This window comes from Dasypus novemcinctus, chromosome 7 (genome assembly GCF_030445035.2).
Source record: "Dasypus novemcinctus isolate mDasNov1 chromosome 7, mDasNov1.1.hap2, whole genome shotgun sequence".
NCBI classification, from domain to species: Eukaryota; Metazoa; Chordata; class Mammalia; order Cingulata; family Dasypodidae; genus Dasypus; species Dasypus novemcinctus.
Window position 1 is genome coordinate 1,395,043 of NC_080679.1, and position 14,894 is coordinate 1,409,936.

Below are 14,894 nucleotides of genomic sequence, written 5' to 3' on the forward strand. Positions count from 1 at the left end.
TTCCCCTCCTCGCAGGGCCGGGAGACGCTCTGGGAAGGAACAGGAGCGGCCCTTCAGGCTCCCTGACTTCCAGGACGTCTCAGGTATTCGTTTGAGGACAATACTGCTTGACTACATTTTGCAAACTGGCACCACGTCAGATTCCAAACGTGGTAGAAGGGATTTCTTGTCTTTGCAAGTCCTGTTGGTTCTGGTGTTTGTTGGAGTGGGAGGGCGACTGGACGCGCAGCCCCGGCGCGTCCTACCTGGCGCCGGGTGGAGCCCCCATGTCGACAGGCGGAACCAGGGCAGCAGGTGGGGAAGGCAGCTGGCAGATCGCGCCAGGGAGGGGCTGGGTCGAGAGACGGGCTCCAAGAGGAAACCAGTTAAGGCATCTGGCGCATATGGGCGTCTGTGTCCTGCTCTTTTCCCTGCGTGTTTACCGCGAAGCTGAGCGTGAACAGAGAAACCTGCTCCGTGGTTTACGTTCACTTGGAGATTAGAATGCCGCGGATCAGAGACCTTGCTCGTATGTTGTAGACTTGTGAGGTGTGCAGCAGGGAGCAGAGGCTGGAAATCCCCAAGTGCCTCAAGTCTGGGGAGGGGCCTCCTGGGGACAGAGGGCCTCCCTCGAGCCCCAGGACGGATGGCCTCAGGGCCCTGGGATGGACAGACGGCCTCCCTCGAGCCCCAGGATGGATGGCCTAAGGGCCCCAGGACAGATGGACGGCCTCCCTCGGGCCCCAGGACGGACAGACGGTTTCCCTCGGGCCCCGATGCCACCCTCCTGCCCACACTGGCCCCCTGGTCCCAGCTCTGGCCTTGCACACAAGCCTGTCTGGGCCACAGGTGGACGTCGTCAGCCGCAGCGGGCAGAAGATTCCGGTCTCCGTGTGGATGAAGAGGATGGTGCAGGGGCGCAGCCGCTGCTGCGTGGTGGTGCTGGAGCCCGTGGAGCGCGTCTCGGCCCACGTCACTTTCCGAAGCAACGTGAGTGTCTGGTTCCCGGCACCAGCTGTGCCGTGTGTGCCCCAAGCTCAGCTTCCTGGGACCCCCCAGCCTTTCAGGAACGTGCTCCCTGCCTCACCCGGGAACGGGCCCGGGGCGTGCGGGCCTGTGGTTCGCGCCGAGCCATGCCCGCCCATCTCAGTTTCCTCGTCCGGGTGATGGGTGCAGGAGTGGGCCTTGGGGAGGCGGCTTGCGCCCCTCGCACGCGTCGGCGAGGACGTGTGGGTGGCCTTGCTTTTGGCTTGGGGCATCGCTGCCTGGGGCGTGCGAAGCTGACGAGCTCGAAGCTTCTGCTCAGCGCTGAGAAAGCCTGCCTCCTCCCGAAGGGAACCGTGACGTCCTGCGACAGCCTGTTCGCGCATCTCCATGGCTACGCGTCTGGGGAGGAAGTGGCTGGGCAGCAGATAACGGACCTGATTCCCTCGGTGCAGGTCCCCCCTCCCGGGGGGCACATCCCAAAGGTAGGACCACGGCTTGCCCGGCAGGCTGCGGGACGGTTCTGGGGGGCTCTGAGCCCGTGAGCGCGGCTGCCGGCCGAGGGCCCCCGCGGGGTGGACGTGGACACTGCAGGTCCCCGAGAGCTTTCTGGCCAGGGGTCAAGGCCCTACCTGGCCTCCCGGCTGACCCCCTCGCCCCTCAGCCCTCTCCACGCTGGGAACGGACGCGCTGGGATCTCCAGTGGAGGCCTAGGGGCTGTGGGCACCAGGGCATCCCCTCCCGGGCTGGCGGGTCTGGCGGCACAGGGGTGTGGGGTGGGCTGAGGCCCTGCGGGCACCGGATCCTCCCGCTTTCCCAGCTGCCGCCTGCCTTTCCCTGTGACCCGCGCTCAGCAGGCGCAGGGCCAGGCTGCACGGCTGGTTTTGGGATTGCAGCGCTGCTACCGCAGGAGCGAGTGGCTCTCAGGGCAGCCGTGCACACGCTGAGAAGGCACCTCTGTGCTTGGCGTCCGTGGCGGGTCAGCTGCCTGCCCAGCGGGCCCTCAGGCCAGCCTGCCCGGGGTTCTGCCTTGAAGCATCAGCCACTGGCCCCAAGGCGAGGTTGCAGGCTGGGCGCTGCCCGGGAAGACGGCCCAGCAGCGGCTGCAGCCTGCTGTGACCCCTGTGCAGAAGACACGTGGGTGGGGTAGAGCGGCCCTGCTGGCCCCCGCGCCCCGGGACGCCCTGCCATGCCCATACGCAGGGCGCCGCGTAGAGCGTATTTGCGGCAGCGCTCTCCCAAGGGCCTGGGCCTCGGATGCTGGCCCTGCGCTGGGGACTGGGCCTCGGGGACTGGTGCGGAGCAGGGACCCCAGCAAGGCGTGGGTCTAGCTGGCCACCGCGGGCCCCCGGCAGGATGCACGCGCTCAAGGTTTCCCTTAGGAGCACGGGGCAGGAGGCAGCAGCTCAGGCCAGGGAGGGGCGGCCTGGGCGGCAGATGAACGGGGGCCAGGGCTGGCGAGGCCCAGGGAGCCGCTGCCCTTGGCTGTCGGCATGGAGGCCGCAGAGAGGCCGGAGTTTGGGGTGCCCTGTCCAAGGCCAGAGGGCGCTGCAGGCCACGCCGGCTCTTCTCCCCCACCCAGCCCCCACACTGCGAGTGTGGTCTTGGGGGCGGCCCTGGGGGCCAAGTGGAGCAGTGGCTGGTGAGGTGGTGTGGGCGCAGGCGCCTCGCTAAGCGATTCCGGGGGGCCTGGGGCTGGCGCCTCGCTAAGCGATTCCGGGGGGGCCTGGCGCTGGCGCCTCACTAAGCGATTCCGGGGCGCCTGGGGCTGTCGCCTCGCTAAGCGATTCCGGGGGGCCTGGGGCTGGCGCCTCGCTAAGCGATTCCGGGGCGCCTGGGGCTATCGCCTCGCTAAGCGATTCCGGGGGGCCTGGGGCTGGCGCCTCGCTAAGCGATTCCGGGGGGCCTGGGGCTGGCGCCTCGCTAAGCGATTCCGGGGCGCCTGGGGCTGTGCTGAGCTCGGGCCTGCTCTGGGGGGCGTGTGACTGGGGGACCCCCGGGCTGTGGGTGCCCCCTGTCCAGGGCTCTGCTCCTGGGGCCAAGGGGTGGTAGAGCACGAGGGAGAAGCGAGGGGAGCCGCCTCGGCCTGCAGCCTGCGGCCATGCTCTGCCTTGGGCCGAGCTAGCACCTTCTCCCAGGACCTCAGGATCCAGCGGTCGGTGGGCAGAGCCAAGGACGGCACCACGTTCCCGCTGAGCCTGAAGCTGAAGCCCGCGGCCGGCAGCGAGGAGGCGCCCGGCGGCCCGGCCCCCGCACCCGAGTTCTCGGCGTCCGTGTGGGTGTTCGCGACCATCAGCGGGCTCGTCACCCTCCTGCGCGACGGCACCATCCACGGCGTCAACCACAGCTTTGCCCTCACGCTGTTCGGCTACGGCAGGACGGAGCTCCTGGGCAAGGTGGGCAACATCGGGCCCGGGCCCCGGCTCGGGGAGCGGGCTGTGCACAGCCGCCGTGCGCGTCCACGCCGCGGCTTTAGCCTGGGCCCTTCATCTCCTGCCTGGCCGGCCGATTTGGCGCTCGGGTCACACAGTCGGGGGGCGGGCAGGGGCTGCACAGCTGGCTAGAGGACGGGTCTGAGCGCAGCCCCTGCGCCCCGGGGCCCTCACCCCAGGGCAGGCCGGAGCAGCCTCCCTGCCTCAGTGCTTTCCTGACGCCCTTGGCCCTGTTCTGGAAGAACCTGAGCTGCCTGTGGGCCGTGTGGGGAGAAGGGCGGAACCCCAGGCCTCCCAGGCTGGGGAAACGGACACGGGCGCCAAGGGCACGTGTCCGCCTGGGCATGTGAGGGTGGCGGCACAACTGCTTCAGGGCTTGCCGGCCTTTCGTTAGGACGGCTGGGGTGCAGGGCGTCAGGCTGGAGGCGTTGGGCGCCTGCTCCTGGCTTCCGGGGCGTCAGGCTGGAGGTGCCCGGCTCCTGCTCCTCCAGGGCGTCAGGCCGGAGGTGCTGGCCGCCTGCTCCTGGCTTCCGGGGTGTCAGGCTGGAGGTGCCCGGCTCCTGCTCCTCCAGGGCGTCAGGCCGGAGGCGCCGGGCACCTGCTCCTGGCTTCTGGGGCGTCAGGCCAGAGGCGCCGGGCACCTGCTCCTGGCTTCTGGGGCGTCAGGCCAGAGGCGCCGGGGACCTGCTCCTGGCTTCTGGGGCGTCAGGCCAGAGGCGCTGGGCACCTGCTCCTGGCTTCCTTCCCCCCTTCAGGGGGGCCCTGGGCCCTCTGGTCTGAAGCTTCGCTGTTTGTGCCCAGAACATCACCTTCCTGATCCCCGGCTTCTACGGCTACATGGACCTCGCCTACGATGGCTCCTTACCACTGCCGGACTCGGCCAGCGGCCTGGACCTCGGCCCCCAGCGCGGCACAGGGCTCGCGGCGGACCCCCGGCCGGGCTGGAGCCTGGGCAGCGGGGCTGAGGGTAAGACGCGCCCGTGGCCGCTGGCCTCCCGCGGGGGTGCGTGCAGGCGAGGCGGGGAGGGCCCGCCCACAGGGCCAGAGCCCAGGGGAGACTCCCCTGTACCTGGCCCAGGATGCGGTCAGCTGACCGCCGGGCTCTGCTCTTTCTGCGACGTCTGTGTGGCTTACGTGGCTTAGGACTGAGTTGCCATTGCTCATCCGGTCCCTTCCCCAGCGGGATGTTCCGAGTCCTGGTTGTGTCCTTAATTCCTTTGATCCTTGGTGGCTTTAATATCTGAAGTTAGCGCAACGAACATTCCTGTATGCCTGTTGCTTTAGTTTTCTGGCTGATAAAACGAACACCACACAGTGGGTGAGCCTATAGAGCAGGCACTGCCGGCCCAGGGTTTTGGGTCTAGACGTCCAGCAGCGAGGCGTCAGCTGGGCGATGCGTTCTGAAGACTGGTGCACTGGCTGGACCAGCCACCCTCAGGCCCGGCTCTTCCGTCTCATGGTGGTGGACGTGGCGGTGCCCCCTCCTTCTCTTCGGGCTCGGGTGACCCCGCTTCTGGCTGCCCCTGCTCCGTCCTCTGCCATCTCCTTGGCGTGCGAGCCCCCGGCCTCACTGGACGGCATCCCCCTCCCGCGGTTCGGGCGCCTGAGCTCACGGCTCCCGTGGAGGTCCTGTCTCCCTGCGGTCTGACGCCAGGCCAGGGCTGCCCACGTGGCCTTTTGTGGGCTGGTTCTCCCCCAGCATCTGTATGTGCGGTCGGAGGAGCTGTGGGTGGAGTGTAGGAGCGCAGTGCTCTGTCCTCGGAGCGGCCGCTGCAACGGCCTGGCAAGCCCAGGGGCTGCGCGCTCCCCGGAGGGGCTGACCGTGGCCGCCTCATGCTGCGGACCTGCGCATCGGGGAGGATGCGGGCTGCCCTTGTGTCTGCCTGTGGATGCCCACTTGCTGGCCAAGCGCTGCCCTGCACCCACGTCCTGGCCGAAGGCCTTCCCTGGGGGCCGGTGCCTGTGGTCAGCATAGATCTGGAGACTGGGAGGGACCCCGCAAGGCGGGCGCCACTTGAGTCGCGCAGAAGGCGGAGCCAGCCAGGCCTGGCATCGGGCGGGGTTGACCTCCCCAGGACAGACACGCAAACAGACCCGAGGTTCAGACAGACGTGCGAGCAGGTCAGGCACAGCACAGACCCGGGAGGGCAGGGTGCCCGGCGCGCTCCAGGCACACTCCAGCCGGGCTCAGCTGGGAGGCAGCTGGTCCCTGAGGCAGCCACTGCGCTGCCGTGACCCTGCGCGCGCCTGCCTTCCTTAACGGGGTATTTCTTTCATCGTAACTGGGGTTTGCTGTCAGCAAGGCCTGTGTGTTTTTAAGGTTTTTCTCTGTTAGCAACTACATTTCCCTTCTTTTACCAGAACTACGCATTCTCTCAGGAGCGTGTGCACACGGACGTGTAGTTCCTGTTCTTTGTAGAAAGTTTTGGGGAGAAGTCACAAAACGTCCCATTGCTTCCTTAGGACATGTTTTTAGAAGTGGAGCTTTGGGTCCCTGGGTGGGAGCTCTCCTGCCGGGGGCGTCCAGGCGCACGGGGTTGCTGACCGCCGTCCTGCTGTTGGTGAGGACAGCCTCCTCCCCCGGCCTTCCTGGGGGCAGCGCCGGCGCAGCGGGGGGCGGTGGCAAGGATGGGCCGAGGTGCTGGGCCCAGCAAGGCCCTCACGCGGGCGCTGTGGGCGGAGCCTGAGGGCCCTGGGGCTGCACACAGCAGGCGGCCGAGGTGAGAGCGGGGAGCACTCCGTGGCGCGGGGCTGCCGGGCTGCGGGCTCCTCGGAGTCAGCGGGAGCCCTGGAGGGCCGCGGGCAGAGGCCCCGCGTGGGGCAGGAGGCTGGGAGCCTGCGGCAGAAGTGGGCGGGATGGAGGTGACTGAGCCGGGGGCACAGGGCGGGTAGGGGCTGGGCTGATCAGCAAGAAACACTCTTCTTTGTTGCTGCTAGATCCAAGCACCGACTCCCTGCCTGCGGGCGAGAACGTTCCTCCACGTGGTGATGAGACCCCTGTGCTGGCGGAGAGCCGGGGCCAGGGCTTCGTCAGGGCTCGGGCTCAGTGCGCAGCCGGAGGCCGGCCCCCTTCCCTCTGCGCTCAGCCAGCCCCCGGGTGCGTCCCACAGTGAGGGGCTGTGGGTTGACCTGAGGGCAGGGGGTGGGACAGGGGTGCGTCCCTTAGTAGTGGCTACCGGTTGACCTGAGGGCGGGGCAGGGGGGGCAGACTGCACCTCTGAGGGATGATGCAATGCGCTGGCGCCCTGCAGCCACGCAGAGCAGCACAGCTTTGCCTGGGTCACCCGGCTGTCCTCCCCAGCCCCCGGGGTCAGTACAGGTGAGGAAACAGGGAGGAGAAGCCAGGAACATCTCTGTAGATGTCAGAGGGGAGAGGAGGCAGCTTCTTTTCTGAAAATTGACCCGTCTTAAAATAATGGGCTGCTCTTGGAATCAGTGAGGTTCATGTTGGAGAAGCTGGAACGTCTGTCAGGCGCGTTAGGGCTTCGGATTTGTCTCTAATAGAGAATCTCTCTTCTCCACTCCTGTGGCCCCTAACAAATCCATCTTACCCTCCCAGGGTGGACAACGCCACACGGGGGGGCCCCCCAGGCCGCAGTCCGCAGCCGGGGGAGCAGCAGGACGCCACAGAGGGAGCCCCCCCGGCCCACAGCATGCAGCTGGGGGAGCAGCAGGACGCCACGGAGGGGGCCCCCCCGGCCCACGGCGCGCAGCTGGGGGAGCGGCAAGATGCCACGGAGGGGGCCCCCCCGGCCCACGGCGCGCAGCTGGGGGAGCGGCAAGATGCCACGGAGGAGGCCCCCCCAGCCCACGGTGTGCAGTCGGAGAAGCAGCAGGACGCCACGGAGGGGGCCCCCCTGACCCTTGGCGCACAGCTAGGGGAGCAGCAGGACACCACGGAGGGGGGCCCCCCAGTCCACAGCACGCAGCCGGGGGAGCGGCAGGACGCTGCCCTGGTGAAACAGGAGCCGGCTGCAGAGAGCCCCAAGCAGGTCCCGGGGGGACGCGGGTCTGAACCAGGCACTACAAGCCCACCTGTGTTCCTGGAAGATCCTGAAAGTCCAGCTGGAGCTGAGCACGAGGGCAGCCGCGCTCAGGCGTGTGGGACGTATCAGCAAGCGCGGCCAGAGCTGGGCCCTCTGGCTGGGGCTCCCGTGCCTGGGCCCCGGGCTGCGGACCTGCCGACAGGCGTGGGCTGCCTGGCGCCCCGCCCTGGCCACGAGAGAGACCAGAGCGCGCTGAGGGGAGGCGGGGCCTCCGGTGCTGCTTGGTTCAGGACGCCGGCCCTGGACGAGCCGTGGCTGGAGTGGGGAAGCGACAGAGAAGAGCTGCAGACCTGCTTGATCAAGGAGCAGCTGGGGGCGGGTGGGGCGGGCACCGGGGTCCCCTATGCTGCCCTTCCAGCTGAGCACGCCTCCTGCGCAGCGCCCCTGCTGCGCTGCGAGCTCAGAGGCAGGGACCTGCGCAGCGGCCACTCGGGGAGCTCCTCGGCCTGCTACGCCTTTGCCACGGACCTGCCTGGCGTCCTGGAGGGCCCGGAGGCCGAGGACGCGAATGTCAACACGCTTTCCTGGGACCTCGGGGGGCTCTTGTCTGGTGCGCGGACGCACCGAGGCCCGTCAAACTGCTCCTGTGCCACCTCTGACCCCGACGGGACGCCCTCGTCCTTGGCGACGTCCGACCTGGACATGGGCAGCCTACAGGAGCAGGGGGGCCCGAGGGGCAGGGCGGGGCTGCTCTTGCTGACGGGCAGCGCCTCCGTGGACCTCGGCGAGGCTGGAACCTTCCGCCAGGGCTGTCCGGGGCACGACCAGGCAGCGCCAGCCATGCCCGCCAAACCCGGAGTGGGTGGGGGAGAGGGTGGGGGGCCATGGCGTCCCCTCCCTGCCTGGGGCCGTGCCCGCGGGCGTCCTCCCATTAGCGGAGCAGCCGAAGGGGAGCCTCCAGCTCACCTCCACGCCCGTGAGGGGGTTCAGCACCCCTGCGCCCGGGGCAGCCGGCCCACGGCACGAGATCCAGGAGGGCACCTACACCGGAAGCTGCTACCACCGTGACGGCTCGCGACTGAGTATGTGCCTGCCCGGGCGCCGCAGCTGGGCACCGGGCACAGGGGGCCGTGGGGGGGGCAGCGGGGAGGGGACTGGGAGCAGGGGGGCAGGGGGGAGCCCCGGCTGCCAGGAGGGGCCTGCTTGTTCCGCAGCCCCAGGTGCCCTGGCAGGGCCTCCTGACCTCCGTGCGTGCTGAGGGGAGCGGCCCGAGCCGGGGGGCTGCCCCTAGGTCCTCTCCCCCCGGCTTCCGGTCTTGGGGTGCAGGGGTCTGCTCTGGGGAGAGCCCCCCGCTTGGGGGTGCCACGGCAGCCAGGGCCCTTCTCTGTTCCCTCTGAGGGGCCTTATGCTTGCTGTCCTGTCCTGTCTTTTTGATTGTCCCCGCTTCTTTTTTTTTTTTCTTAAAGATTTATTTATTTATTTTTTTCTCTCCCTTCTCCCCCTGCCCGGGTTGTCTGTTCTCTGTGTCTATTTGCTGTGTGTTCTTTGTCCGCTTCTGTTGTTGTCAGCAGCACGGGTATCTGTGTTTCTTTTTGTTGCGTCATCTTGTTCAGCTCTCCGTGTGTGCGGCACCATTCCTGGGCAGGCTGCACTTTCTTTCGTGCTGGGCAGCTCTGCTTACGGGGCGCACTCCTTGCGCGTGGGGCTCCCCTATGCGGGGAACACCCCTGCGTGGCACGGCACTCCTTGCGCGCATCAGCACTGCACATGGGCCAGCTCCACACGGGTCAAGGAGGCCTGGGGTTTGAACCGTGGACCTCCCATGTGGTAGACGGACGCCCTAACCACTGGCCCAAGTCCGCCACCCTGACCCCGCTTCTTACCTGGCCCACGTTATTTCAGTCTGTTGGTTCCATGCTTATTATATAGTTATGTAGTGTTCCTTACTAGGACTTTTTTTGTACCCTTAAAAAAGTCACATAAGTAAATGTTACATGTAAAAAAATTGGAAAATATCGGCAAAAAGAAGAAACTAATGTCTCGTGTAACTTCCCTACCCACCTCCAAAAGTTACTGCCTCTGACTCGGTATCTGTCAGGGAGGCTGCGCCCAACACAGATGCCTCGCTGAGCAGGCAGGGGGTTCCGGGCACGCGTGGGGGGCTGAGCCCCCGCGGCCGTGCCTGGTGTCGGCGGGCGCTTCTTCTCCTGACCCGGAGGGCAGAGGCGCGCTGCAGTGGGCGTTGAGGGTGGGCCCCTGGCCGCTCAGCTGCGGGTGCCTCCTGCCCGCCACCCTGGGCGAGGGAGAGCGGCCACCCTCCATCCCCCGCCCCGAGTGCCCCGCCCACCCGCGCGGTGCCCCTTCTCCAGGCTGCGCGGCTGCTGCGTCTGCCGTCCGCGCCACTGTCAGCGGGCCCTGCCCTCTCGCCTTGCCGCCCTGCAGGTATGCAGTTCCAGGTGAAGCGGGTGCAGCTCCACAGCTCTGTGACCCTGTTCTGCTGCTGGCTCGTCAAAGACCTCCTGCGCAGCCGCTGCGCCTCGGCCACCAGGACGCGCCTGCTCCTCGCCAGCCTGCCTGGCTCCGCCCGCTCCATGTCCGAGCTCCTCGTCAGCCTGCCCGGCTCCACACACTCCATGTCCGAGCTCTCTGGACCCAGCCTGGGCGAGGTTGGCAAGGGCCAGCCCGTCTTGTTGGCCTTTAGTGTGGGGAGAACGTTTCACGAGCATCCCTCTCTGTTTCCTCTGGGGTCAAAAGCGGGTCTGTTGGTGGCTTTTTACACTGCCTTCTACCCGCCCACGAGTGACCCCATGGAGGATCCCGGTCCCTGGGGGGTGATGGGAACACGTTCTGACACCGGCCAGGCTGGTCCTGGCCCAGCCTCCGGGGCAGCCCAGGGCATGCGCTCTCCCTGCTTGGGTCTGTGGTGGCTCCTGGCGGTGGGGAGGGGGCCCGGCCACGTGGCACCGCCACCCCCTGCTGTGGCCGCCCCCAGCCTCAGACCTGCCCTTGTGCTCGCAGGTGCTCAGAACCAGGACGTGGCTTGAGGAGCCCCCCACGGTGGGTGAGCTGGAAGGGCTGGCGGCCTGTGAGGGCGCGTACTCCCACAAGTACAGCACGCTGAGCCCCCTGGGCAGCGGGGCCTTCGGCTTCGTGTGGACGGCGGTGGACAAGGAGGAGAACAAGGAGGTGCTGTGCCTGTGGGGAGCTGGGCAGGTGGCGCAGGGCGCAGCCCTGGGACTGTCCCTGGGGGCTCGGCTCCGGGTTCCGCCGCAACAGAGGGAGGCCCTCTAAAGCACCGGGGGCCCTGTTGGGAGCCGTCGGCTGCCCGGTCTGCACATGAGCTGCACACGAGCCGCACGTGGCTGCTGCGGCCCCCGGCGCCCTTCTCACCTCTCCTCCGTGTGCCTGGCATTTGGATTTGCAGTTCTTCCGAGGCCTCTGGCCTCACTCTGGGCACGCTGCCGGCTTTGCCCGCCAAGGGTTCAGATCCCACGGGCACCTGGCTCCACGCACTCCCATTGCCCGCCATGCCAGGCCATTTCCAACGCACGTTCAGGACCAGGTGACAGGCAGCCCACCCGCCCGACTGGGAAAAAAGTCCCCTCCAGACCAAGAAGCCAGCCAGCCAGCGCGAGCCCCGGGGGCCGTCCGGCGCTCCAGGGCAGGCCCGCTGCCCACTCTGCCCGGGCTATGGCCGTGGAGGGGCCCCAACCGCCCCTGCCCATCGTTGAGGCCATCCTTACGTACTCCTCTACCCCGCGGGCTTTAGCACTCGTCAGTGCCCCTCTGAACCCACTGAGATTTGGTTTGCAGCTCGCTGTTTGTACCGTGGCGGGTACTGGAGCCAGGCCAGCTCTGCTGCCCGGGAGCCGGGCCGCCGTCCCTGTGTGGACACCGCGCACTGCCCAGGCCCCTGCCCCTGCGTGTGCCAACCCGAAACGGAAGCCCTCGCCCTGCGTGTCCTGAGCAGCGTTGCTGGGATGTGTCGCATGTCCCGTGTCTGGGCGCAGCTCTCTCTGGCCCGTGTTTCTCAGCGGGTTCTCGCTGCGCCCCTTGACAGCAGCCGCCCTTGTCCGCCCTCCCGCCCCGTCAGCTGGCTCCTGGCCAGGGAGTGAGTGCTCTGCCAGGTGCAGCAGCTGCTTTCATTTTTGACAATTACCATTTATTAGAGGATATTTCATTTTATTTTCAGCTCACTAAAATTTTTTGTGTTAGAGAATGATTACTGAGTTATACTACATATTTTTTGCAACATTTATTGAAACAGCCACATCCTTTTTTCCTTTTTAATGTAACGAAGAAAGTGAATTCTTCCATTCATAGAATCAGCCCTTGTTGATTGTGTCTCAGTCTTAAGGGCATGGCTGCTTGGGGTTTGCGTCTACTATTTGGGGTTTTTTCACCTATTTTCATACCTGAGGCTTTTTTTTCTTTTACTTTGATATTGAAGGAGGGTAAGGCCTGTGTGGTGGCCCTTTTGGTGCTGATCCTTGTATGGTTAGGGCTGTGTTTCTTCCTGTGGTCAGCACTACCTGTTTGCTGTCCATGTTTTTGTGTTTTTCTCTCTCTTTATTAGGCTGCCAAAGGATTGCCTATTTTATGTACCAGTATTTTGCACCATTTTTCAATTTCAGTCGATTCCTTTCTGTATCTTTATTTCCTTCCTAGTACTCTGAGTTATCTTTCCAGCTTGTTAAATTAAGTGTACATATATTTCAAGCACTCAATAGTGGAAGCCTTTGTGGCCTTGGGTTTTCTGTGGCTCTAGGGCCCACTCTCAGGCTCAGATTCCAGTGCACTTGTCATCTTTGGTGCCTCAACTGTCCCTTGAGTTTCTGTCTTTTCCTTGAACTTCCCCGAGGCAGAGCCGCGCTTTCTTGTCTGAGTCACGAGTCTCTCGGCTCTGGGGTTCTGCTAGACCTCTTAGGAAGCTCCAAAGCGCTTCTCTGGGTGTGACGATTTTTACCTTTCAAAAAACAGAGATGTCAGCTTAAATATTACCACAGGATAACATACTAAGCACGACCAATCAGAAGACACACTAATGGGTAGGCCAGGGCTCCTGGGGCGCAGGGAGGCCCTGGGGATTGAGGGTCTCCCTTGTGCGAGGAACCTTCCTGTCGGCGGGGCCCGTCCTGGTAGTGGCCTTAGTGCGCAGCTTCTGAAGACCACTGGCCTGCTGTGGTGGTGTTTGCCAGCTGTGAGGGAAGGGGCTGTTTCCTCTGAATTCTTTGTTCCCAGTATCCTAGACAACCTGTAAATTCAGGGTTAAATGCTGGGTTTCTAGTTGCTAGCACGAAGAGAAAAGAGGCCTGGAAAGTGTATAGCTGTAAGAAGGAAAAGGGCATTTATTGTTCTCGTGCTGTGCATCTTAGCAATTACTTAGAAAACTGTTTTTTAGCACAGTGTGCATAAGACAGTCACACAGCTTGCGGGACGTCCGTGCCCTGAACCACACGTGTCGGCAGCATCTGCATCGAAGCTGCGTGACCGGCTGCCCCGGAGCCGCCGTGTTCCTCCTGGCCACAGGCCCCGCGGGACACCCTGTGTCTTGTTTGCTTCCCTCTGAGTTATTGAGAATGTGCTTGCTTTCCAGATGGGTGAGGTTCTCTAGATAGCTTTCTGTTTCTAATTCCAGTTTAATTCCTTTGTAGTCAGGGGACATGGCTGTGTGATTTAAATTCCTTTCGATCTGTCGATGCTTGCACTGTGTTCCAAACACGCCCTGTCTTTGGATGTCCCCGGGCGTTGCTGCAGAGCGTCCCGTCCATGTTCCTCGGGTCGTGTGGGTGCCAGTGCCCCTCTGCTCTCCTCTAGTCCTGGTTTTCTGCCTACTAGTTCCATCTCTTAGGAGGAGTTTCAAAGTCTCCAGCTGTACTTGTAAATGTGTCTCTTTCTCTTCAATCTTGCCAGATTTTGCTCCATGTAATTCGAAGCTCCGTTGTTCCAGGAATACTGACTTAGCATAGTCCCATCTTCCTGACAAAATTGCCCTTTGCTCGCTAGGCAGCACCCTCTCTTCTGAGGCAGTTTTCCTTGTACTGAGGTCACCGTGGCACGGGTCTATCTGCTCCGGCTTCCACCTATGTAGCCTTTCACGCTTAGCCTGTGTGCGTCTCTGTGTTTAAAGCGGTCCTTGTAGGCAGCGTCGGGCTGCAGTTGCTTTTTTGGCCAATCTGAAAAGCCCCGTCTGCCGGGGTGCCTTGGCCATGGTGACCGCCGTGGCTGGAGGTACAGCTGCCATCCTGCTGGCGCTTCCCACGCGTCTTCCTGCGTCTTCCCTCGTGACTGAGGGCAGTGAGGGAGCAACCCAAGGCCTCTGCCTGGCCCCTCGCCCGCTGCCCAGGCTCCTTGCTGCGTGCCACCCACGGCAGGCCCCGCCTCCAGCTGCGCCCTGGCTGGGAAGCCCGGTTCCAGATGGCACGGGCCTCCTGGGCCGGCCAGGCCCTCCGGGGGCGCATGGGGCCCCGAGCAGGGCTGGAGGACGGGCGGGGGCCGGCCTGTGCTGCGCCCTGCGCGGGCGCCCCGTCGCTGCCCCGGGCAAAGCCTTGCGCTCGGCGCGCTGTTCAGCCTCTCCTGGGCTCCTCCGCTCCTCCCTCTCGAGGCCCTGCGCATCTGCTCTGTGCTCTGCCTTGCTGTTGGCTGGCGCAGCCGTCCCGTTCCCGTTTGGCTCTCTGTGCCCGTGACTGCCTCAGCGTTGGCCCAGCCCCCGCTGGGCACTGCGCACTGCGTGGCTGCTCGGGGTCCTGCTGGCTTTCCTCCTGCTGGGTTTTCCGGCGGCTCTGCTCTGTTCGCCCTTTGGCCCACTGCCCGCCCCGCGCGCCTTCCCCCGCTTCTCTCCAGCTTTGCCACCTCCAGCCTGGGGCAGCTGAGCACCAGGAACCCCACCCCTGGGGGCCCAGCTCCGGGCAGGGGGCGCGTCCAGCGTGTTCTCAGGAGCACCTGCCCACCGAGGCCCCCGGGGCCCACCTTGCGGCCTCCGTCCCGTCGTCCTGCTGGGGCTCGTGACCGCGTTTCTCCCTTCATGCCCCCGGCCCTGCGTCGTGGACCAGCGGTGGGCACAACCTCAGTGGGACCCTCAGAGGTAGCTCCAGCTCTCGCCTCTGCTTCCCTTTCAGGTTGTGGTGAAATTTATTAAGAAGGAGAAGGTTTTGGAGGATTGTTGGATTGAGGATCCCAAGCTTGGAAAAGTCACCCTGGAGATTGCAATTCTGTCCAGGGTGGAGCATGCCAATATCATCAAGGTGGGGAATGGTCTCCCCTTTGAGGCCGCCCTCACTCGCTCCTGAAAACAGGCCTGGGCGTGGTGGGCCTGACCGTGTCGGCAGCGCTGGCCTTGTCTTCCTCCAGGTGGTGGACGTGTTTGAAAACCAAGGCTTCTTCCAGCTGGTGATGGAGAAGCACGGCTCCGGCCTGGACCTCTTTGCCTTCATCGACCGCCACCCCAGCCTGGAGGAGCCCCTGGCCAGCTACATCTTCCGACAAGTGAGAGCCGGCAGAGCCCGCGGGCGGC

General features: G+C 65.0%; 1 protein-coding gene across 1 annotated transcript in view; it reads left to right on the top strand.

Annotated features, from left to right (window-relative positions):
- Nucleotides 1-14,894, top strand: part of PASK (PAS domain containing serine/threonine kinase) — a 38,132-nt gene that overhangs the window by 12,979 nt on the left and 10,259 nt on the right. Inside the window, 11 exon segments of the mRNA XM_058299742.2 lie at nt 829-969; nt 1,314-1,448; nt 3,102-3,359; nt 4,197-4,362; nt 6,333-6,492; nt 6,955-8,220; nt 8,222-8,463; nt 9,824-10,047; nt 10,400-10,567; nt 14,500-14,625; nt 14,732-14,866. Of these exon segments, the coding sequence (XP_058155725.1) occupies nt 829-969; nt 1,314-1,448; nt 3,102-3,359; nt 4,197-4,362; nt 6,333-6,492; nt 6,955-8,220; nt 8,222-8,463; nt 9,824-10,047; nt 10,400-10,567; nt 14,500-14,625; nt 14,732-14,866 (3,021 nt within the window).